Source organism: Mustela nivalis (genome assembly GCF_964662115.1).
Source record: "Mustela nivalis genome assembly, chromosome: 10".
NCBI classification, from domain to species: Eukaryota; Metazoa; Chordata; class Mammalia; order Carnivora; family Mustelidae; genus Mustela; species Mustela nivalis.
In genome coordinates this window covers 59,614,206-59,640,039 of record NC_139029.1, presented here as the reverse complement: position 1 = coordinate 59,640,039, position 25,834 = coordinate 59,614,206, and the positions used below count along the sequence as shown (strand labels likewise).

Below are 25,834 nucleotides of genomic sequence, written 5' to 3'. Positions count from 1 at the left end.
AAAAAGACAGACCAGTTACATATAGCAGAAATAAAAACATTATAATAGGATAAAAAAAATTTAAGTAAGTATGAATGTATTTAGAATATCAAAATAATTGGGGATCTTTTTTACATAATTATGTACATTCTGAATAGAATATAATTTTAGAATTTGTTTTTTAAACTACTCTTCTTGCGAGAACACCAAGTACTCTCTTACATGTGAGTCATATTATGAAAGTCCTCACTATTTTTTGGAAATGCTTCATTGTGGCTTATACCAGGGTTAGCAACAGCCATATTTTCATCCCAGGGTTACAATAGCAAGCTGTTGAGTATAGATATTTCACTATCACACCATCTGTTGTCTTGATTGTTGAAGTTTTTTTATGTGTAAGCATATGTTGTTCTTTGCCATACTTTTACTGTAATACTTTAATTCCTTTTATTGGATTTAGAATATTAGTACTAATTATCTTTTTACTTTATTGATTTCATAATTTTGCACTGCATTAGTTTGGATAAATTGCTTAGTATATTCCTTTAGACTAATTTTTTTGTGTATCAGATAAGGTATATAGAAATGCTTTGTTAACTATAAAACTATATATCATTTTAAGTATGATTATAAAACTGTTGGCAGATAACATTGGATGCTTGAAATGTTTGCGCCTTTGTTCTAAGTGCTTTACAAATATCCCTTCACAACCCAATGAGGTATTACCATTGTTATCTCTATTTTACAGATGATGAAGAGAGGAGAGATAGGTTCCTTACCCTAGATCACATAGCTAGTAAGTAGTAGAACTGGGATTTAAACCAGGCAGTTTTTCTCCAGTCATCACTCTAGTGGAGGAAATGCATTACTTTCCCTTACAAACAGGATAAGTCCATTTGTCCTCAGATATACAATGGTTTATGGCATTTGTACAAGTTTGCTGTGATATATTTATTGGCATTTTACAAGATAATTGTTTTAGGACATCAGAAAGCTCACTGTCTAGAGGTTACTTGTACTCTGTCAAGGGCAATAACCTTGCCCACAACTGGTGATTATTCTGTTTCTGTCTTTAAAGAGAGGAATTATTCATGCTTTGGCAGTAAGCGGGACTCATTGCTGTAAACTGCAGTATGAGCTTAATGGTTCTCTGCTGGTGACAACCATAGCATTTGACCAGGATCACTTTTAAGCCTAGTCATCTAAGTTCCCTTTCATATTCTTCCCTCACTCTTACCTATGCACTCAACCTCTGTGGTCCCAAGCTACTACAGGGGAGGAAAAATAATTTTCCCCCTACTATCTTGAATTCTTGGCTGAGAACTTTTAATAAAATCCAAATTAACAAGAAAAAATAAACAGAAGTTTACTAACATTTATATTGCTCATTTAAACATGGGAGATAGCCAAGGGAAAAATAAGTAACTCCTTGAGATAGCTTAGAATTCATGCTTAGAATTCATTAAGTAGCATTAACAGGGAAAGAGGAAGGAGGATGTAGAACTCTTATAAGAAAGGAAATGATTTTTATGAAAGATAAATGGGTCTTAGAAGAATGATGAGTTTGTGACAAAGATCTTCCCTGCTACCCTCTACTACTCTTATCTCCTACTAACCTCCTCCTTTGTGATAAAAGTCTATCTTCATTGTTGTTGAAGCTCCCAGGGAGTGGATTTTTGGCAATTGAATGGCTTGTGAAGGATCTGTGTTTAGGATGGATAAGGGAACTTTAGTATTAGCCTCTCCTACTAGTCAAAATAATCCGTATACCGTATACATTTTGGAACACACATCTTGAACTCTTACAGTGATATTTTGCTATCTTTTGCCAAACACACACACACACACACACACACACACACACACACACACATACTGAGCCCAAATGCAATGAGTGAAGAAACATAAGGATTAGAGGAAATCACATCTATTCTAGAAACCAATAAAGGGTAACATTTAAATAAAAGATTATTTCATAAAAGTACTTTTAATCATAGTGAAAATTGCTTTACAGGTACAGTGAAGATGGCTTTGAGTCAAAGGCAGAAACTAGCTCTGCCTGGCTTTATGCCATTATTCCCTGGTATGTATAAGCAAACAACATGAAGGAGAGGAGATTCTACAAAGCCTTTTATTTGTTAAGGATAATAGTGGAACAGTGGCATATAGGTCCATTGTTATAAGTCATAGAATAAACTTCAGGGAAAGTCTTGTTAAAGAATAAAATTCAACTAAATAAAATAAAATTCAAAAGTAAAATTCAGCTGAGTATTTTTATAGATCTAATTGGCTTCATTAAGTGACTCTTAAATCAGCATCTTTTTAGCAAGTAGACAGGAGCTCCAAGGAGAAGTTGTACAAAATGGAAGGTTTTAATAGTAAGTAGGGTGGGGCAAAGAAGTTACTAAGGAAAAAAAAAAAAAAAAGGATTGTTCCAGGCAAGTTCAGCTTTCCTAGGGAGAAGAGCAGGCAGGGGGTCTTATTAGGGAGATAGACCTCATCACTCTTTGGGGTATGAAGAAGGCCTATGTGATAGATTACCTCATTGGTGCTGACCAGAAAATTCCTGAGGTGGTTAAGTCTACATTTATAGTGGAAGTTGGAACTATAGGTTAAGTATTAAGCCCCAGTTTAATGACTTGGCCTGCCATCAGTGACTATCTTAGGTCTGTGGTTTTGTTTTTAAACAAACCCTAGTAAAGGCAAGGTAACAGTGAAGAGCAAACTGGTATGAGGCAGGACTCCTTTGTGATAGGGCAGTTAGGAACTTCAGAAAAGAGGTTAGTCTCAGCCACATAACTGGAGTAGTTGGAAAGGTAATAGAAAACTCAGTATGAGAAAGCTGGCCTTTGACAGATGGCTTAAACAAATTGAAAATATATACATGTAAATGATGAGAAAACAAATATAAAATATGGAAGTGAGTTCCAGGACATCTAGTATACATGAATAGGGATTTCAGTAGAGAAAATAAAGCAAATTAAGGAGAAACAATAGCCAAAGAAATCTTTTTTTTTTTTTTTTTTTTTTCATATGTCATGGATCTCAGTATGGAGCAAAATCTGTGAAAGTACTACATATATTTTCTTTAAAAATCTTTGAAGTTCAGCTTTCTGGTCATAGAAGAAGGAAAAAGAAAAGTATACTTCAGATGAGACTTTTTAATATAAATCATTATGCAAATTGAGGTGTTGGCAGGTGTATAATAAGTGAGGCAGAGTGAAAAACATTTACAAAGGCACAGAGGTAGTGTGGCACAATCATGACAAGAAGTAATTTAGTGTTATAGTTTAGAATACATGGTTGGGCATGTCAAATGATGCTGGACACAAAAATAGGATTATTATGGCAAAGAATATTATGTATGATACTAGGGAGACAATGTTTTATCTTGTAAGATCCTGGGAAAATATTTAACAATTTAGCATCATCCAATTTTCATATTATAAAAATAATAATATATTCTTCATATATAATATATAATTATATAATCATAAATTACATTATAATTTATAATTATAAATTATAAAATCATATATAATTTTGGAGTAGAGGGAAATTAAATACAAAGAAATTAGTGAGGGATAGTCCCTGGTTTATAACACCTGATTTATTAATTGGTAGATGGTATGGTTTATAGGGAAAAGATTGAAGATACATTTATTTGATACAAATCAGTGAATTTATGGGATGGTAAAAGGAATGGGGAAAGGAATATGGATTTATTAGATGACAAGGTGAAGAATAGTGTTAGTGACTACATCTGTAATGCAGTGTGAGATAATTGTTTGTTTGCTTTTTAAGATTTTATTTATTTATTTTGAGAGCACGAGCAAGGGGAAGATTTAGAGGGAGAGAGAAAGAGAGAATCTCAAGCAGACTACATGCTGAGTGCAGAGCCCAATGCAGGACTGGATTTCAACAAAGATCAGGACCTGAGCTAAAACCAATGGTCCTCAGAGGCTCAATGGACCAAATCACCCAGATGCCCCTCTCCTTTTTATGAGATTTATTTGTTTATTTTAGAGAGAGCATGAAGGGGAGGGGCAAAGGGAGAGAGAGCTAAGCTGACTCTGCATTAAGCATGGAGCTGGATTGCAGGGCTTGATCTCACAACCCTGAGAACATGACCTGACCTGAAACCAAGAGTCAGATGCTTAACTGATTATACCACTCAGGCACTTCAATCATTTCAGTTTTTGACATGTAAGTAGAGAAATAGAATTGGAATTTTATTTTATAGAATTGTAAAGAGGTAGTTCCAAATAAAAGATGTAACTATGTGGATAATCAGCATATATGAGATAGTAAGATGTAGCAAAGAAGGTGATCATTTGAGGAGAATTAGCATAGATGAAAAAGAAAGAAAGCCTAAATTATACCAACATTTAAATAGTTAAATAGTTTGAAAAAGAAAAGGCACCAACAAAACAGACTGAAAAATAAACATTTAAAAGGAAGAAAAATTAGGAATATTACTGTAGCCAAGTAAGAGTTGAATTACAAAAATAGGTTGATAATGCCAAATCAAACTTAGAGACCAAATATCACAATTTATAAGTTACCATTACTTAGTGATTTAATAGTCAACTAGTAATTGAATGCCCATTACAGACCAGTAGTTAACTTAGTCCTAGAGATACAGGATAAAGAATGATTTGTTAAAATTAATGAGTTTATATTGCAAGTGGGAAATATAGACCAATAATTGTGTCATAGTATAAACTTGTCAAATAAAAGACAAATGAAGACTTAGGAGAGACTTTATTCAAAAAGATTATTGCAAGGGAAGGAAAGGGGCTGTTGCAATAGTGGGAATGGTCTAATTGATCAGCAATCTTCAAACATAATTAAGGTTAGTCAAAAGTTTTTTTCTTGGCAGAGTAAATAAGACTGGAAAGAACTGGTGTGGGTTAGTAGGTTGAAGGGGGGTGGCATGATCTGAGAATAAATCAGGGAATATTTTATCTTGAGAGTTGCGTATCTTAGGAGGGGTCATTAAAGGAGGGTTATATGGTGGCTCTGGCTGGCAGTGGGCCAAAGTTAAGGGGCCAGGGGAGGGGGTGGGGGAGGATATCTTAATCAAAGTTTGGTTAACAAGCATTTTGTTCTGATTGATCAGTGGGGACTAAAGAGTTTAATCATTAAAAGGCAAATGGGAATTTAGAGAATCTGTGTCAGGTCCTTATCATAGGTAAACTAGAGGGGCATTGATGGGTACTATCTAAGTAATATGGAGGAAACATGCTTCCATTTTCTGAAACGAAAGGGTAAGGAGATTTCTTAACCTTTCCCATTTCCTAGGATCAGAGGGCTCAGGTAAAACTCAAAATTGTCAGGTATGACAAATGAGTGCTGCAAGGATAATATTATAGAAGGGTATTGAACTCAGATCAATGTCAAGAAAGGCTTCTTGGAGGAAAGAATTGAATCTCCAAAAGCCTAAGATAGTGAGATAAATAATTGAGAACGGCAGACAAGAAACTCAATGGCATCTGTAAAAAGCATTGAGGTTTAATTATCAGATAGTTTTGAGGGGTATAAGTTGCTGGATATTGCCATTGTGGAAAGTGGCTTGTGTGGGGCAAAGGGAGATGAAATTGAGGTAAAAAGGGGCTAGATCAAGAATTTTGTGTTCTAAATCAAGAAATGTGTAATTGATCTCTCAGTGATGTACCTGTAAAATATATTAAGCAGGGATGCCATATGATCAGATTTGCATTTTGGGATGTTCATTCTAGCAATAGTGTATATTATGATTCAAAGGGAGTTGGGAAATAGGGATTATGTCAGATATAAGGACATTTTTAACAAGTTAAGAAAGTGATAAAGACATTCAGTAAAAAACAATGGCAGAGATTAGAGGAAAAGGGAGAAGTTAGACAGATACCAGGATATTGAATAGCTCAGATCTACCAATATTTGGGTATAAGGAGGCATGAAAAATAAGAGAGAGAAAGCTTAGGATGGTCCCAGGGTTTCTGAGTTAAGTGACTATGCACAGTGGTACCATTTACTAGGAGCATCTGAGAAAGCAGTTTAAGAAACAAGATTCATTTTTGGGAAAGCTGAATTTAACTGGGTATCAGTTTGATCATACTATTCCTTAGCTTAATAGACAGTTCAGGCCTAAAGCTAGAAATCTGGGAATCCTCAGCTCATAGGAAAGAATTGAAGCTATAATTAGGTACAATCATCTGGAGAGTGTGTTCGAATTGAGAAGAGACAAATAGAGAAAATCCTTTAAATGTGACACTAGGCAGGTATGATAGGTATTTAAAAAGACTAGAAGTGGGGCGCCTGGGTGGCTCATCCCTTAAGCGTCTGCCTTCAGCTCAGGTCATGATCCGAGGGTCCTGGGATCAAGACCCACATCGGCCTCCTGCTTGGCAGGAAGCCTGCTTCTCCCTCTCTCTCTGCTTGTGTTCCCTCTCGCTATGTCTCTCTCTCTGTCAAGTAAATAAATAAAACCTTAGGAAAAAAAGGACCAGAAGTAAACCGGAGTAGAGGAAAGCTAGGAGGAGTGGTTTACAGAAGCCAAGGGAAGTAGTTGAGGGAAGAATATCCAATGTAAAAGTATCAGATACATTGGTAGGGGTAAAATCCAGTGGGTGGAGATACAGGAAAAGGGAAGTAGGAACAGCAAATACAGAATTCTATATCAAGAATCTGGGCTCTTAATGAAAGTTAAATACAAAGGATGGGGGTTTGGGATAAGTGCAATCATTTATATGGGTGCATTTTAAAGATGGGAAAGGCTACATCATATTAATAGGTAAAAGGATAATGACAATAAAAGATAATAGTGAAGCAGAGAGAGACGGGACTTAACAGCAATGGAGTGCCTATCTTGGACAGGAAGGGAAATATTTCTTGTTTTAAGGTTGAATAGAAGGTATTTCTATTCAGAAGAGATAGGAATATAGTTAAATGGGAATACAGTTAACTGTAGCTAATGGAAGAGATTTGATTGATGGAGTTCAATTTATGGCCCTGTTTCCTCTGTGAAGAGATGTTTAGAGAGTCCTAGGGAAAATACTTAAAAAGAGTGTAGAGAACAGAACTGAACAATTGCAGTAGCTCTTAGTGGAATGGAAGCAAGCCAGGGCCATGTAAAGCTGTTTTTAATTAGTAATGCATTTTTGTAAATATAAACCCATAGTAGTACTAATTTGCAATGCTTTGTGATTTCTTTTGCTGGGTGTACATAGCTGATTGAGTATATAGGCAGAAAAGAGGACATGAAGTGGTGGGTTGGTAATTTTCAGGGTGGGTGACTTACAAACAATAAAAATTTTAGGTTTTTCATGTATAACCCTTATATTCAAAATGTAAGTAAAGTAGCATTATTTCTAACCCATCAAATGATCAGTAGGTTATAGGGAGTCTATATGATCCCAAATCTAAAATTTTGCAGGCATAGATCTTAGAGATAATTTCTTTAAAGGTACTAAAGAATATTTCTCCTCATGGGAATGAGCTGTAACCTGATAAAATGTCCAACATTCTAGTTAAGCTGCAACAAATTTTGAACTACTGTAAATTATTCTGTGAATCTAACATATGTCAGTTTCCTATGGGAAACCACAGAATACTTTTAGAGTTTCATTGAATACCTACTCATGCCACCACCTTTTAAAGATCAACATGACTATGGTCAAAATTTTATATTTATGTTATCAGATTGGGAAAAGAGTCTAGAATGAAGAAATTTATCATCATGGGTCTTGCATTTTATGTAGAAAATTGAAATCATTTTGTGCTACTAATTCTTGGTATTATGATCTAATAAAATAGTTATGAAAATGTATTTATTGGGGCGCCTGGGTGGCTCAGTGGGTTAAAGCCTCTGCCTTCAAGTCAGGTCATGATCCCAGGGTCCTGGGATCGAGCCCCACATCGGGCTCTCTGCTCAACAAGGAGCCTGCTTCTTCCTCTTTCTCTCTCTCTCTCTCTCCCTCTACCTGCCTCTCTGCCTACTTGTGATCTCTGTCTGTCAAATAAATAAATAAAAATCTAAAAAAAAAAGAAAATGTATTTATTATATAACTATTATGCCTATAAGATACTTGTGAACATTTTAATAGCTTTTATTACTAGACTAGCAATTTTAAAATGTCCCTTGGAAATACTTTCATGAAATATAAATATTAAATATATTTTCACTATACAGGGATCAACCTATGATGATGAAATTAATAATATCAAGCATATTATCTCAAAAATTAATGAAATTCTGGCTCATAATTCTCCAGTTTTGATTGTTCAAAGATGGATACGTGGTTTCTTAGTTCGGAAAAACACGAGGTATGTTTTCTTTACTATTTGAATATTAAAATAATATAAAATCTGATGAAAAGGCAATTTTCTAATAATATTCTCTTTTTTGTATTTTTGTAGTCTCTATCAAAATGGTATTTTATAGAGTGTTTGAAATAGTTTTAAGGAAAATACCACGTACTCTGTGGCAATATTATAGTATTTAGTGTAATATAAATTGATACTTTTTAAATTTTAAATTTGCCATATAAACAGCCAATCAATAAAGCTCTTATTAATCATTGATGCAGATAGCTTTCTTTTATTAAGCTTAAAAATATCAGTGAAAAATTTTAATTTCTCTCATATAATGGGATGTATTAGGAATATAAGTTGTATATATACAAAGGGATACAATAGAAATACAAATCATGAAATATGTGACGATTACATATTTTGGGGGTGTGTGAAGATAATTTTGCAGAAATATCTGCTGCCACATCAATCTACTTATTTTTTGGTTAGTTGTCTTTTCCTCTCTCTTTGTTTCCTGTATTCCTTTCCAATGGCTGACATTTGCAAATAGAGGAAAACTTTTCTTGCAAGAATCTCTCAGCATTGTAATTGGGGCGATAAGGTAGGCTACTCTGCCATAAACTTATTTGTATTAGTTGTGCCGAACACCAAACATACAAAAAAAAATAAATGAATATTCTCATATAGTGTATTCTTCACTGCAAAATGGCAGAGTTCAGAAGACAGAAATGATAATTAGCCCTGAAATATAGGTAGGATTAAGTAGATCTAAAGTTGGGCAATGGGCATTCCCTGAGAAAGCAAGATTTAAGAAGTTTCACTGAAATGATATTCAACATTATGTGACTAGGCTGAGAAAATGTTCTGAATTATTCTGCATGTGCTAAATCAAAGATTGCAATAGCCCTGATAAAGAGAAATAAGTATGAGGGACAAGTAGCAAATCAACCAAAATACAGTACCTAAAACTTCTGAGGAAGAGGTCCCATATTCTTTTCAAACTAAGGTCAAAGTGCAAGAGAGAGTGGGCTCACAAATTAGGGCACATAAAATGATTTGGAATAAAAGATGTGGGAAAGTTTTACACAGTTACTGACAGGTGTATATATATACTTAAAATATTAATTCTATCTCATATGTTCCATTTAAATTTAGTATGCATTTTACATGAAATAAACATCGAATTAAGGGACTTGTCTTTAGTTTATGCCCCCGATATTGAGTTTTTCTCTTTTAGAATCAAGATTTCCTCTAATATTCATGTAATATGAGATAAAAACCTTATGCATGGAAATAATTTCTGAACATTTAGCAAGAGTGAACAGAATTTGAATGAGCTTTGTGGAAAGAGACATCAGTAATAATAAATGACACAGTGGTTCAAGGCAGACTGATTTGAATTATTTTTCTCTTTAAAATGCTGTTCCATTAGGCCCATTACTTAACTGCTCTGAGCCCAACTTTCCTCATATGCTGAATGGGATAGAGCAGGGGCGAAAAGCAGGACTTATTTCACTCTTTGCTTGTGGGAATTTAAAATCATGAATATAAAGCATAACACATTCTTCTTAATTGCTATATTTTAAATATTGTCATTATTGTTGTTATAACTTGTACTCTCTGAATTATTTGATTCCATGGGAAACACACTCTTTTTTTTTCTTTTTTGATTCCTGTTTCCTTCTAATAACATTTGCAACAGCATACACATAGCAATCTTTCAAAAATATAAATCTAATTTTATTCAACAATTTATAATCTTCCAATTGCTACCAATTTGCTTTGGGAAAATGGCTGGGATATTTGCTCTGACAATGTTCATAACATACTGTCATTATCATGAGCACTTACCATGCTATATTACAGTTGTCTGTACAATTATCTCTATCTCCAGATGTATTGTACATTCTCTATCTCTAGTATGTAACAGAGTGCTTGACATATGTTAGGTGCTCAAAACATAGTTTGCTCAGTTGATAAATACATAGATAGATTGTGGAAGTTAGAATCGGAAAAGTATATCTGGATTCATCTATGAAAAGGGAAAACAGAAAGGAACTGGGCAATATATAAAGCTTCTCGGAGAGTGCCTAAAAGTACAAATAACTAGTCCTGTCATATGTTAATTTCCAGCCATTTCCACACCCAAATACTTTGCACCATGCTTAAAAACTGTTCATTTAAACTGCTTGAAACTTTATGTACAGACTTGAAATATCATATGTTGCCTAAATTGAGAAAATTGTTATGATTAATGCTGTTATCTTTTAAAGTAATGGTACCTCTGATGTAGATGAAACTGTGCAAGGGAGGTGCAATTTTTAATTTTTTAAAAAACTTTAATTCCAGTATAATTAACATAACAGTGTTAAGTCAGTTTCAGGTACAGAACATAATGACTCAACCATTCTACAAACTACTCAGTGCTTATCATAAGTGTACTCTTAACCCCCTCTATTTATTTCACCCATCTCTTCAACTCCCCTCTGGTAACCATCAGTTTGTTCTCTATAGTTAAGAGTTTGTTTCTTGATTTCTCTCTTTTTTCCTTTGTTTTGTTTCTTAGATTCTACACACCAGTGAAATCATACGATATTTGTCTTTCTCTGCCTGACTTATTTCACTTAGCACTATGCCCTTTAGATCCATCCATGTTGTTGTAGATGACAAGAGTTCATTCTTTTTTATGACTGAGTAATTATGTGTGTGTGGTGTTTATATACACACCACTTTTACTTTATCCATTCATTGATCAATAGATACTTGGGTTGTTTTCATGATGTGGCTCTTGTGAATACTGCTATAGTAAACATAGGGGTGCATACATGTTTTCAGATTAGTGCTTTTGTACTCTTTGGGTAAATACCCAATAGTGCGATTACTGGATCACATGGTAATTTCAATTTTTTGAGGAATCTTCATGCTGTTTTCCACAGTACAAGTTTGCACTCCTACCAATAGTGCACGAGGGTTCTTTTTTTCCACATCTTCACCAACACTTGTTTCTTGTGTTTTTTATTTTAGCCATTCTGACAGGTTTGAGGTGATATTTCATTGTCATTTTGATTTGTATTTCCCTGGTGATAAGTGATGTTGAGCATCTTTTCATGTGTCTCTTGGCCATCTGTGTATCTTCTTTGGAGAAATGTCTCTTCATATCTTCTGCCCAATTTTAATTGGATTATTTGTTTTTTGGGGGTGTTGAGTTTTGTAAGTTCTTTATATATTTTATATATGAACTTTTTACTGGATATGCCACTTGCAAATGTCTCCTCCCATTCAGCAGATTGTCTTTTAGTTTTGTTGATGGTTTCCTTTGCTGTGTAGAAGATTTAGTCCTGAGTTTATTTTTGCCTTTGTTTCCCTTGCCTTAGGAGGCACATTGAGAAAAATGTAGCTATGGCCAATGTTAGAGATACTGGTGTCTATGTTCTCTTCTAAGATTTTTATGGTTGCAGGTCTCACATTTAGGTATTCAGTATTTCAGTTTGTTTTTGTGTCTGGTATAAGAAAATGGTCCAGTTTTATTCTTTTACATTTACCTGTCCAGTTTTCCAGCACCATTTGTTGAAAAGACTTTTTCCCTTTGTATATCCTTTATTGCTTTGGTGAAAATTAATTGACCATATAATTGTGGGTTCATTTCTGAGATCTCTATTCTATTCCACTGATAACCGTGTCTATATCTGTGTCAGTATTATACTATTTTGATTAGTACAACTTTGTAGTGTTTCTTGAAATCTGAGACTGTGATTCTTCCAGTATTATTATTCTTTTTCAAGATCGCTCTGGCTGTTTGAGGTCTTTTGTGGTTCCATACAAATTTTAGGGTTATTTGTTTTAGTTCTATGAAAAATGCTGTTGGTATTTTGATAAAGATTGCATTAAATCTATAAACTGCTTTGGATGGTATGGACATTTTAACAATATTTGTTTCCCCAATCCATGGACATGAGTTATCTTTCCATTTGTTTGTATCATTATCAGTTTCTTTCATCAATGTTTTGTAGTTTTCAGAGTACTGGTCTTTTACCTCCTTAAGTTTATTACTGAACATATTATTATTTTTGGTGCAATTGTAAGTGGGACTGTTATCTTAATTACTCATTTTATATTTGTTATTTATATTGGTTTATTATATAGAATACAGTGGATTTCTGTGTATTGATTTTGTATCCTGTGACCTTACTGAATTTATTCACCAGTTCTAGTAGTGTTTAATCTAGTTTTTGGTGGTCTTCAGGGTTTTCTATATATAATATCATGTCATCTGTGAATAGTGAAAGTTTTACTACTTTCTTACCACTTTGGATGGCTTTATTTATTTTTCTTGTTTGATTGCTGTGACTAGGACTTCAAGTCCTATGTTGAATAAAAGTGTGAGAGTGGCATCCTTGCCTTGTTCCTGATCTTGAGGATATCTTTCAATTTCTCACCATTCAGTATGATGTTAGCTGCATGTGTGTGTGTTTTTAATGGCATTAATTATGTTGAGACATATTCTCTCTAAACCTACTTTGTTTTTTTTAACCATTAATGGATGTTGTACTTTGTCAGATTGCTTTGTCATTGTACTTTGTCAAATTGTACTTTGTCATTTGCCTCTGTTGAAATATGGTTTTCATCCTTTCTCTTCTTGTAATTTGTTACATTGACTGATTTGCAAATATTGGACCACTCTTGCATCCCACGAATAAATCCCACTTGATGGTCTGAATATTATTTTTTAAAGATTTTATTTATTTATCAGAGAGAGAGAGGGGGAGAGAGCGAGCACAGGCAGACAGAATGGCAGGCAGAGGCAGTGGGAGAAGCAGGCTCCCCGCCGAGCAAGGAGCCTGATGTGGGACTCGATCCCAGGACGCTGGGATCATGACCTGAGCCGAAGGCAGCTGCTTAACCAACTGAGCCACCCTGGCGTCCCTGAATATATATTTTTTTAATGTATTGTTGGATTCAGTTCCTAATATTTCTTGAGGACTTCTGTGTTCCTATCTATCAGAGATATCAATCAGTAGTTCTCTTTTGTGTGTGTGTGTGTGTTTAAGATTTTATTTATTTGACAGAGATGGCAAGTAGGCAGAGAGGTAGGCAGAGAGGGGGAGGAGGAGAAGAGGCTCCCTACTGAGCAGAGAGCCCGATGCAGGACTTGATCCCAGGACCCTGGGATCATGACCTGAGCTGAAGGCAGTGGCTTAACCCACTTACCCAATCAGGTGCCCCTTGTGATGGTTTTATCTGATTTTGGTATCAAGGTAATGCTGGTCTCATAGAATGAATTTGAAAGTTTTCCTTCCTATTCTATTTTTTTGGAATAGTTTGTAAGGAATAGATATTAACTCCACTTTACATGTGTGGTAGAATTCACCTGTGAAGCCATCTGGTCTTAGACCTTTTTTTTTTTTTTTTTTAAGATTTTTATTTGTTTATTTGACAGTGATAACAAGTAGGCAGAGAGGCAGGCAGAGAGGGGGGTAAGCAGGCTCATTGCTGAGCAGAGAGCCCGATGCGGAGCTTGATCCCAGGACCCTGAGATCATGACCTGAGCTGAAGGCAGAGGCTTAACCTACTGAGCCACCCAGGGGCCCCAAAGACTTTTGTTTGTTGTAGGTTTTTTTTTTTTTTTTTTTAAACTGATTCAATTTCATTGCTGGCAATCATCTGTTCAAATTTTTTATTCCTCCTTGATTCAGTTTGGGAAGCTATGAGATTCTAGGAATTTATCCATTTCTTAAAGATTGTTCAATTTGTTGTCATATCATTTTTCATAATGTTCTCTTACAATCCCTTGTATTTCTCTGTTGTTGGTTATTATATCTCCTCTTTCATTTCTGATTTTGTTTATTTGAATCTCCCCCCAACTCCTTCTCTCACACGAATCTGGCTAAAGGTTTAACAATTTTGTTGATCTTTTCAAAGAATCACTTCTTGGTTTCATTGAACTGTTCTTTTAAAGTTTCTATTTCATTTATTTCTGTTCTAATTTTTATTATTTCCTTCCTTCTACTTGTCTTGGGTTTTGTTTGCTTTTTCCTCTACATCCTTTAAATGTAAAATTAATATATATTTGAGATTTTTTTTTTAACTTTTTATTTTTTATAAACATATATTTTTATCCCCAGGGGTACAGGTCTGTGAATCACCAGGTTTACACACTTCACAGCACTCACCAAAGCACATACCCTCCCCAATGTCCATAATCCCACCCCCTTCTCCCAAACCCCCTCCCCCCAGCAACCCTCAGTTTGTTTTGTGAGATTAAGAGTCACTTATGGTTTGTCTCCCTCCCAATCCCATCTTGTTTCATTTATTCTTCTCCTACCCACTTAAGCCTCCATGTTGCATCACCACTTCCTCATATCAGGGAGATCATATGATAGTTGTCTTTCTCTGCTTGACTTATTTCGCTAAGCATGATACGCTCTAGTTCCATCCATGTTGTCGCAAATGGCAAGATTTCATTTCTTTTGATGGCTGCATAGTATTCCATTGTGTATATATACCACATCTTCTTGATCCATTCATCTGGATAGTTTGGCTATTGTGGACATTGCTGCTATAAACATTCGGGTGCATGTGCCCCAGCAATTGCACTATTGGGTATTTACCCTAAAGATACAAATGTAGAGATTTTTTTTTTCTTTTTGAGGTAGGTCTGTAATGCTATAAACTCTCTTTGAATAGCTCTTGCTGCATCCCAAAGGTTTGGGATCTATTTGTTTTCACTTTTAGTTGTTTCCATGTAATTTTTTATTTCCTCTTTGATTACTTGGTTGACCCATTCGATGTTCAGTAGCATTTTATTTAACCTCTATCTATTTGTGTTCTTTCCAGACTTTTTCTTGTGGTTGATTTCTAGTTTCATAGTGTTGTGGTCAGAAAAGATGTGTGATATGGCTGCAATCTTTTTGGATTTGTTGAGCCTTCTTTTGTAGCATTACATGTGATCTATTCTGAAGAATGTTCCAAGTGCACTTGAAAAGATGTATTCTCCTATTTTAGGATAGAATATTCTGAATGTGTCTGTTATATTCACCCAGTCCAATGTGTCATTCAAAGCCACTGTTTCCTCGTTGATTTTTTTTACCCATTAATGTAAGTGGAGTGTTAAAGTCACCCAGTATTATTGTATTAATGATTACTTCCTTTATGTTTGTTATTAGCTGCTTTATATATTTAGGTGCTCACATGTTGGATGCATAAATATTTACAATTGTTATATCATCTTGTGGATTATTTCCTTTATGATTATGTAGTATCCTTCTTTGTCTTTTCTTACAGTCTTTGTTTTAAATTCTATTTTGTCCTATATAAATATTGACACCCCAGATTTCTTTTCACATCCATTTGCATGACAAATGCTTTTCCATTTCTCAATTTTTAATCTGCCTGTGTCTATAGGTCATTTGGATAGGAGCATATAGATGGGTCTTTATTTTTTATCCATTCTCTTGCCCTGTGTCATTTGATTGGAGTATTTAGTCCATTTACATTCAAAATAATTTTTAATAGGTATGTACTTATTGCCATTTTGTTCCTGGTTACTGTGTTGTTTTTTTAGTTCTTCCCTGTTTCTTTTTTCTCTTGGTCTCTTATCTCACAGTTTGTTGGTTTTCTTTAGTGATATACCTCGATTTCTTTCCCTTTATTTTTTGCATATCTATTACCAGTTTTTGATTTGTAGTTACCATTAGCTTTGTATTAATATCTTATGTGTGTAGCAGTCTATATTAAGTTAATGGTTACTTAACATTGAACCCATTCTAAAAAGACTAAATTTTTTCTTCTCCCCCCTCTAAATTTTAATGCATATGTTATCTTACTTTATATCCTTTTATTTTGTGAATCCCTTGACTGATTTTTATAGATAGGGTTCATTTTACTGCTTTTGTTTTTCCTACTTTTCTTGCTTCTGTTTATAGTCTTTCCTTTCCACTCAAAGAGTCCCCTTTAACATTTAATATAAGGTTGATTTAGTGGTAATGAATTTCTTTAAGTTTTGTTTGCTTGAGATACTCTTTATCTCTCTTTCTATTTTGAATGATAGCCTTGCTAGATAGAGTATTCCTTGTTGCAGATTTTTTTTTTTCCCTTTCAGGCCACTCTATTCTTCCTGTAAAACTTCTGCTGAAAAAGTCAGCTATTAACCTTTTGGGATTCCCCTTGTACAAAACCATTTTCTTTTTTCTTACTGCTTTTAAAATTCTCTTTATTGCTAACTTTCCACCTTGATTGCTATATATGAGTCTCTTTGAGTTTATTTTGTTGGGAGTTCTCTGTGCCTCCTAGATGTGGATTTCTATTTCCTTCTCCAGATTTGGGAAGTTTTCAGCTATTATTTCTTCAAATAAATTTTCTACCCCCTTTTCTTTATCTTCTACTTCTGGGATCCCTATAATGTGAATGTTACTATACTTTATGGTGTCACTGAATTTCCTTAGCCTGTTTTCAGTTTTTCTTATTTTTCCCTCTCTCCTATTCAGCTTGTTGGCTTTCCATTTCTATGTCCTTTAACTTGCTTATCCTTTCTTCTGCTTCATCTAGTCTAGTATTTATTCAATGTAATGTATTTCTAATTTTAGTTAACTGAGTTCTTCATTTCAGGTGGTTCTTTTTTTCTGTTTTCTGTCTCTTTGTTGAAGGTCTCACTGAGGTCCTCCATTTTTTTCTCAGGTCTGGTGAGTATCTTTTATGGCCATTACTTTAAATGCTCTATTAAGAATATTGCTTATCGGGCACCTGGGTGGCTCAGTGGGTTAAGCTACTGCCTTTGGCTCAGGTCATGATTTCAGGGTTCTGGGATCGAGTCCTGTGTTGGGCTCTCTGCTCAGCAGGAAGCCTGCTTCCCTCTCTCTCTCTGTCTGCCTCTCTGTCTACTTGTGATCTCTGTCTGTCAAATAAATAAATAAAGTCTTTAAAAAAAAAATATTGCTTATCTACATTTCATTTAACTCTTTTGCTGTGATTTGTCCAGAATGGCCCATCTTGGGCTTGAGTTGAATGAGACCAGGGAATTTCCAGAGCTATGGGAGCACTGAATTGCAGGGGACTTTCACTGTGTTGTCCCCTGAGAAGCTTTCATTGTGAGTGGAGCCTGCAGTCAGATCAGATGTCTGCCCCCAGCCTGATGCTGAGGCAGTAGTCGAAAAGGTGTGTGTGGTTTTCTGCACCTCTCCCTGAGGCAGGAATCACTTTAAGATGGTACTGACCCCTGTCAGGTTTGCTTGCACAGTTCCAACTGTGGCACTGCTTTTAGCACTCTTGCCAAGGATATGTTGATATAAAGGGTCTACAGGAGAGTGTGGGAATGAAATATGCAGTGTTAGCAAGTCTCAGCTAGTCTAGTCTGGTCTGGGAGGGGACCTACACCCACATCAGAAAATTCCTTCCGGGGTAGATCTGCAGAAGAGTGCAGGATCAGGGTACACTGTTAGCAAGCTGGGTGGAAAGTATTCATGCTGTAGTGGTTCTCACAAGTGTCCCTGTATCTAGAGTGTGGAGTGGAAAAGGGAAATGGTGGCATCCCTCCCTTGCTTATACTGCCCTGAAGGTCAATTTGTCTCCCAAGCACCTCTGTTCCCTTCCTACCCTCTTTTATATGGCCATTTCTCTACATTTGGTTGTGGAGAATTTGTTCCGCCAAACGTTAGGTTGTTTTCTGAATTATTTATACTAATATGGGTGTTTTCTTGGTGTGTCCATGGGATGAAGTGAACCTAGGATCCTCTTACTTCACCAACTTCCCCAGAAGTCTCAGGGAAGTACATTTTTATTTTTAGAGTGAATTATTATGATCAGGTTGGCAGCTACTAAATCTAAGTAACAGCAGCTATTTTGAGTTAATAGGAAGGATTATTGGCTGCATTGTGGGATTAAAAAGGATAAAATACTGGAAAAAGTAGGAAACAATTTACCGAATGTGTAGTGTATGTAAAATACTATATTACATACTTTAATCCACTTTATATCATTTAATACAGCAGAGCTTTTAAATTTGTCCTGATTTTCTATTTTATAGATGAGGCATTAAGAATTTAAACTTGGTTGAGAGGTTAGGATATATATCCAATGGCAGACAGCATTATATATTTGTGGTTAGTTGTAAAGAAATGAAACCATGTGTGGAAATTTGCAAAAGTTGAGTTCTGTTGTTTAACATATCCCAAATGCTGTGCTCTTCTTATTTTTCTTCCTATAATATTTTCTTAAGAGCCCTGGTCTTTTTAGTAGGGAATTGTGTTTGAAGACCAGTCAGTATCTGGGAATTGGGTGTGTTTATTGCTATGAGAGTGTCATTGTTCTTTGGCCATTTTGGCAGACTGGATAGAAAATTGTTTATTTTTTATATCATGAACACATGTTGATACTTTAAATGCTAATCCAGCACAAGTGGTTCTTCACTGCCTTTCTTCATTTTACATTAAACTTTCCTTCTTTGATCATGTGAATTTTAGTTGCCAAAATTATCAATAATTTTACTCATTAGCCTAATTCTAATGGACACAAAATAGTTCAGAATTGCTATAATTGCTATACATAAACTACTATCAATTGTGAGCATATTTTAAAAATTTTTTAAAGGTTTTTTTTTGTTTAAGATTATTTATTTATTTGATAGATAGAGATCACAATTAGGCAGAGAGGCAGGCAGAGAGAGGAAGGGAAGCAGGCTCTCCACTGAGCAGAGAGCTGATGCACCACTCAATCCCAGGATCCTGAGATCCTGACCCGAGCCAAAGGCAGAGGTTTTAACCCACTGAGCCACTCAGGCATTCCAACTGTGAGCATATTTAATAAAGTTAAAATTCGTTTTAGATTTTTTTTTGTTTTAAGGTTGGTGTTATATATTTAAAATAATTGTTGAATAGGTACTTAATGTCATTGTAATGTATTATTAGTTCCTTTTCTAATTACTTTATTTCTTTTTAATTTTTAACATATCTATTTTCATCTTCTATTTCTATTAGGGCATTTTCTGTTCCATTTACTCATTATGCTCTGTCCAGTTTAGTATTTACTTCTAAAAGGAGTGTTAAAATTCTGGTTCTTTTCTGAGTCCCATCATTGCATTCCTAAACTTGTCTACTTCTAGTTCATGTGGTTTTGTATGTCTTTTATCATTTTCTTGATACCCTTTTGTTCATTTTTTAAAAATAAGACTTTATTTTATTTTAGAACAGTTTAAGTTATTCATCAATATTAATATGTATAGAGATTTCTAAAATAATCCAGCCTCTACCCATTTATAGCCTCTCCCATTACAAATATTCCCCACCAGTGTGGTACTTTTGTTAAAGTTGATGAACTTACATTGACACACAGTCATTATCCAAAGTCTATAGTTTACATTATAATACACTCTTGGTGTTACGTATTCTATGGGTTGGACACATGTAAATGGCATGTTTCATCATTATTGACTTACATAGTACATTTTCTCTGCCTCGAAAAATCCTCTGTACTCTTTATGTTTATTCCTTTTATCATCTCTAACCCCTGGCAAACACTGATTTTTTATCGTCTTCATAGTTTTACCTATTCCAGAATATTTATAGTTGTAATCATGCATTATGTAGACATTTAAAATTGACTTAGTGACATCCACTTATGGTTTCTCCATGTATTTTCATTATTTGATAAACTCATTTGTTTTTAGAGCTGAATAATATTTCATTGTCTGGATATACCTATTTATTCATCCATTCCTCTTCTGGAGAACATCTTGGTTACTTCCAATTTTGACAACTATGAATGAAGCTGCTATAAACATCCATGCACAAGCTTATGTGTGGAACTCAGTTTGTAGCACCTTTAGAAAAATACCAGGGAGCATGATTGCAGGATTGTATAGTAGGAACTTGTTTAGCTTTATAAGCAACTGCCAAACTGTTTTTGAAAGTGGCTGTACCATTTTGAATACCCACCAGCAATGAATGAAGATTCATGGTGCCTCACTTTCTCACCATCATTTGGTGTTATCACTGTTACAGATTTTGGCTATTCTAATAGATGTGTAGTGGTATCTTCTTGTTATTTTAATTCACATTTTACTGGTTTGTATATGATATGGAACATTTTCTTGTATGTATACAAGATCTGTATACCTTCTTTAGTGAGGTGTCTTTTTAATATCTGGCCCTTTTTTTATTGTTGAATTTTAAGAATTCTTTGTTAATTTTGGAAAACAGTCCTTTATCAGATATGTCTTTTGCAGTTTCTCCCAGTCTCTAGCTTGTCTTCTCATACTCTTGTTTTTGTCTTCCATAGAGATGAAGTTTTTAATTTTAATGAAATCTACTTTATCAATTTATTCTTTCATGGATTATGGCTTTGGTGTCATAGCTAAAAAGGCATTGCCATATCCAAGATCATCTAGGTTTTCTCTAATGCATATCTTGTAGAGTTTTACATTTACATTACAGTTTTGTATTTTACACTTAGGTCATAGATCCATTTTGAGTTATTTTCTTGAAAGAAGTAATGATTTGTATGAGATTCATTTATTTATTTTTTTGCAAATGGATGTTCCAGCATCATTTCTTAAAAAGGCTATCTTTGTTCCATTGTATTGCCTTTGCTCCTTTGTCAAAGATTAGTTGACTGTAATTATGTATGTCTATTTCTGAACTCTCTCTTCTGTTCCATTGATCTATTTATCTGTTCTTTTTCTAATACCACCCTATCTTGATTATTGTAGCTTTATAATAATCTTGAAGTTGGGTAGTGTTGGTCCTTTAATTTTGTTCTTCAGTATTGTATTACTGAGTCTGGATTTTTTGCCTGTAAATAGAAACTTTAGAACCAGTTTGTAGCTATCCAAAAAATAATCTTCTGGGACTTTGAGTTTTCACTGAATCTATAGATAAGTTAGGATGAACTGAAATCTTACAATAATGAGTTTTCCTATCTATGAAACATTTGATCTCTTATTTATTTATTCCTCTTTGATTTTGTTCATCAGAAGATTATATGTAGTTTTCCTCAAATAGAACTTGTACATATTTGTTAGATTTGAACTGAATATTTTATTTTCACAGGTGCTAATGTATGGTATTTTGTTTTACTTTATCATTGTTAGTATATCAGAAGGTGAATGAGTTTTGGCATTAACCTTGTATCTTTCAACCTTGCTATATAATTGCTTGTTACTGTCAAGAGAGTGCTTTTTTATTTTGTTTGTTTTTTTGGTCAGTTCTTTCCAATTTTCTACATAGACAATCATTTGGAAACAGAAGGCAATTTTTTCCTTCTTCCTTAATCTGTATACCTTCAATTTCTTTTTCTTGTCTTGTTGCATTAGCTAGAACTTCCAGTAAGAATGTTGATAAGGAGTATTGAGAGGACATCCTTGCCTTAGACCTCATCTTAGTGGGAAAACTTACACTTCTGTACTTTTAAGTATGATATTAGCTATAAAGATTTTTGTAGATATTGTTAATCAGTTGAGGGAGTTCTCCTTAACTAGCTTTCTGTGAATTTTTATCATGTAAAGGTGTTGAGTTTTGTTAAATGTTTTTTTCTGCATCTATTGATTGGGGCCATGCAATTTTTCTTTTCCCTTCCTTCCCCTTCCCTTCCCTTATTTTCCCCTTTCCCTTCCTTTCTCCCCTTCTCCTTCCTCTTTCTTTCTCTCTGCCTATCAATTTGATGATAAAAAATGAAAAATAATTGCTGCAGGCCTACAGACATTAAAGAGAATAAAAAGAACTTTATGCCAAATAATTTGGGTGAAGTAAACAAATTTCTTGATGAAATACAATTTTCACATTGACACAAGAAAAAACAAAAATGCTGAATAGTCCTATATACCTGAAAGAAATTGAATACATGATTGAAGTCCTTTCCACGAAGAGACTTTAGTTCTAGATAAATTTACTGGTGAACTACTGTGTACATTTAAAGAATATTATATACCATCTTATGCAAGTTCTCCAGAGAGTAAGAGACAATACTTTTCATGTTGTTTTGAGAGGCCAATATAGTATTAATACCAAAACCTGACAAGGACATTACAAGAAAGATAATTACAGACCATTCTTATGAATATACATGTAAAAATATTAGAAAATCGTATCTAGTGGTATATAGAATATAATACTCTATTGGTAAAATAGGTTTATTCTTAGAATACAAAATTAGTTTAACATTAGAAAATTAATCACATAACAGAATATGGGGGAACACCTCAGGCATTTCTCACTTTGCCTTGTATTATGTTAACTGAAATTTATACATATTTTGAACAAAAAAACTTATTTGAACAAGTTATTTTGCAAGATTCCAAGGTAACTGAGATTTGATATTTTTTTATTTCATATTCCAAAATGGCTTACATATTTACTCCCTGGTGTTACTCCCATGATTACATCATATTATCTGGCAAAAGGTATTTTACATATGTCCTTAAGGTTACTTATAACCAGTTGGCTTTAATATAGATTATGTAAGTGGATCTAACCTAATTAATTGAGTACTTTAGAAACAGAGTTTTCTCTGGCTAGTAGTAGAACAGGGTATCAGAGAAAGTTGAAGCACAAAAAGGATTTGATATACTGTTGCTGGTTTGAACACAGAGATCACATGGAAAGGACCTGGGATGGTGAACTTTGTTAGCTAGGAGTGACCCTTCACCAATAACCAGCAAAAAAATGGTGACTTTGGTCCTATGTAGGAAATTGGTTTCCACCACTACCTGAATGAGCTTAGAAGCATATTCTTTTTCCCCTAAGTATCCAGAAAAGAACCCAGATCAGCCTTTTAAGTTTGTGGAATTTATTGCTCAGCAATATAAAATAATATATGATAGAATTGTACAATGTGAGGCTATAGCTCTGGTATGTATAAGGTTTCATTTACATAGTACCTTGTAAAATGAGGACTGCATGTATACAAATCTCAATGTTTGCACAAGAATCCGTTGGTCGAATTCAACAGAGTTAAAGGTTAGAAGGATACTTCCTTAATCTAATAATAGGTATCTTTTAACACATTTATTATCACTTAATAATGAAATATTGGAATTATTGCCACTGAGATCAGGAACAAAAAAGGTTGTCAACTGTTAGCATTTTCATTTAACATTGTGATGGTGGACATGTTTTTCGTTGAGCATGTAATGATGAAACAAAGTGACAAAAAAGGAACTTAAAAGATTAGGAAAGAACAAATAAAATTTTAATTTTCTAAAGATGTGATGTTTGTGAATGTGCAAGCTAGTGAAGTCATAATACAAAAACCAATGTCACTTACATAAACACAATAAAAATTTGTAAATGAAATTAAAGAGGGGTGCCTGGGTGGCTCAGTGGTTAAGCTGCTGCCTTTGGCTCAGGTCATGATCTCGGGGTCCTGGGATCGAGTCCCGCATCAGGCTCTCTGCTCAGCAGGGAGCCTGCTTCCTCCTCTTTCTCTCTCTCTGTCTGCCTCTCTGTGATTTCTCTCTGTCAAATAAATAAATAAAATCTTTATTTTATGATTGTGATTTCTCTCTGTCAAATAAATAAATAAAATCTTTAAAAAAATAAAAATAAAATAAAATAAAATAAATTAAAGATACCATTTATAATACTATAAAAAACTACCATTTGTTTGTTTGATCTTCAAGAGGCAGACACAAAAATAAGATAAGTACAAGAAATTCATTTGGAGAAATATCTTAAAAGGATTGGTATAGATAGGAATAGACACGAACCTGACACCTGGGAAGGGAAAGAGAGAAGGGCCTGGGTAGGAAGCAATTCAGCAGCACAACTCTGAAAACAAATCTAAGCTAGATCAGTGGGGGAATTCCTGAAAAAAATTTAAATATTAGAGGAATCCTGTATGAGGCAGAAATTGGCTAGCACTATTTACCCTGATGTTTTCAGGCATTGATTGGGATAGCCTTGGAGAAAATGTATTAGTGGAACCAAAGTGGAACCTTGGGCTGTCAGTCAGTTGTGCTCCCCTTAGTGCATTCTTAAGGAGATGTGAGCACTGTACTTTCTTGGCTATCTTTTTTTTTTTTTTTCCTTCCATGGCTTTCTTATATCACATACTAAGGATACATGTAAGGAAAGATATAAATTACCTCTAAAAAGAAAACTTTCATTACTGATAGAACTAGATCAAAATAAATGTAAAGATATATCATTTTCATAGTATTGGATGAGTCAGTGTAGTAAAGATGTTGGTTCTTTCCTAGTTGATATATATCTACAATGTATTCCTAATGAAAATTCTAGAGAGTTGTTTTCAATAACACATACTTTGAAAAATTATATTATGTTGGCACTTGAGTTTTCCTCTACTTGTTCTTAAAATCCCACTAAACTGCTACTAATGTAGAGGATAAAAGAAAGGCAAAGAGAAAGAGAGCAACAAAATTTTGAAAACTAGAAGCAGGTGGGTGTCTGTAATAACTTTGCAGACCTTAGAAACCTTTAGCTTAGAGATCTTCAAACTATGGCCTGAAGGATGATTACCTGTTTTGTTTTTTTGTTTTTTGTTTTTTTTGATTACCTGTTTTTATAAATAAATTTTACTGGAGCACAGTCACACCCATTCCTTTATGCACTGGCTATCATTGTTTGGCACTAAAATAATATAACTATATTTTTGGGAAAGAGATCATAATACTCAGGAACCTAAAATATTCACTAACTTCCACTTTAAGAAAAAGTTTGTCAACCTCTGCTGTATAACCTATCTTGATAGGAGCCCAAGAGTAAGGCTGATTCATACTGTAAGACCCAGAAATTAGTGCAAATTAAAGATACTAAGAACCTCTAGAAGTAGAGGCATACGTGATGCTGTAAACAAGAACATTTATTGAATCTCAGTTTTAGAATCAGTTAAACTCTCCTACCCAATCCTGAACCGCTGGGTAGCTGACACTCTCTTCTCCATTTAGTCCCTCCTCTCTGCTTATTCCCTGGAGAGGTTAAATTTAAAAAAAAAAAAAAATCCTTATGCTAGGGGCCAGAGATTGTTTATGGTGGGGCTGTATTATAATAATATTATAGGAATTTGTTAAAATTTTGTGAGATTTGCAGTTGCCTTTCTACCAAATAGTAATAAGACTTTTACCCTCCAATAAGGAGATGAGATACTTCTTACTGAACAAACTGCCATCTCAAGAGAGAGTTGGGAAACTTCCAGTTAAACAACAATCAGATCCTCCACATCTGTGGAGGTTATTTAAGGTTAGTTGAGAGCTTGTTTGGAGGTTTTAGCAGGGGAACACAGTTACTCATATACCCTTGACTGAAAAATGGTCCTCTATCAGGGAAAATCCTCCTCTTCTGCAGTGCATATGGCTTTGTGAGGGATGCACATGGAGCACTAAGGGAGGAAGGGTACCTGCCTAGCCAGCCAGATCAGTTGAATGAACCCTGGGTGATAAATGGGGTGACAAATGCCACAGCCACATCAAACCACAAAGGACTTTAAATAGCTAAAACAATCTTTAAAAACAGAGCTAGAAGTATCACAATCCAGATTTTGAGCTATACTACAAAGCTATACTAATCAAGATAGTATGGAACTGTCACAAATTAGACACAAAGATCAATGGAATAGA

The 25,834-nt window shown here is 34.5% G+C and overlaps 1 protein-coding gene across 6 annotated transcripts in view; it reads left to right on the top strand.

Annotated features, from left to right (window-relative positions):
• LRRIQ3 (leucine rich repeats and IQ motif containing 3) overlaps nucleotides 1-25,834 on the top strand; it is a 218,557-nt gene that overhangs the window by 57,439 nt on the left and 135,284 nt on the right. For 3 of the 6 annotated variants that reach the window (XM_082686578.1, XM_082686575.1, XM_082686576.1), the window contains 2 exons: nucleotides 8,153-8,286; nucleotides 8,825-8,875. In XM_082686578.1, the coding sequence (XP_082542704.1) occupies nucleotides 8,153-8,286; nucleotides 8,825-8,875 (185 nt within the window). The remainder of the gene's footprint in view (nucleotides 1-8,152; nucleotides 8,287-8,824; nucleotides 8,876-25,834) is intronic. The other 3 variants (XM_082686579.1, XM_082686580.1, XM_082686577.1) reach the window with 1 other exon arrangement.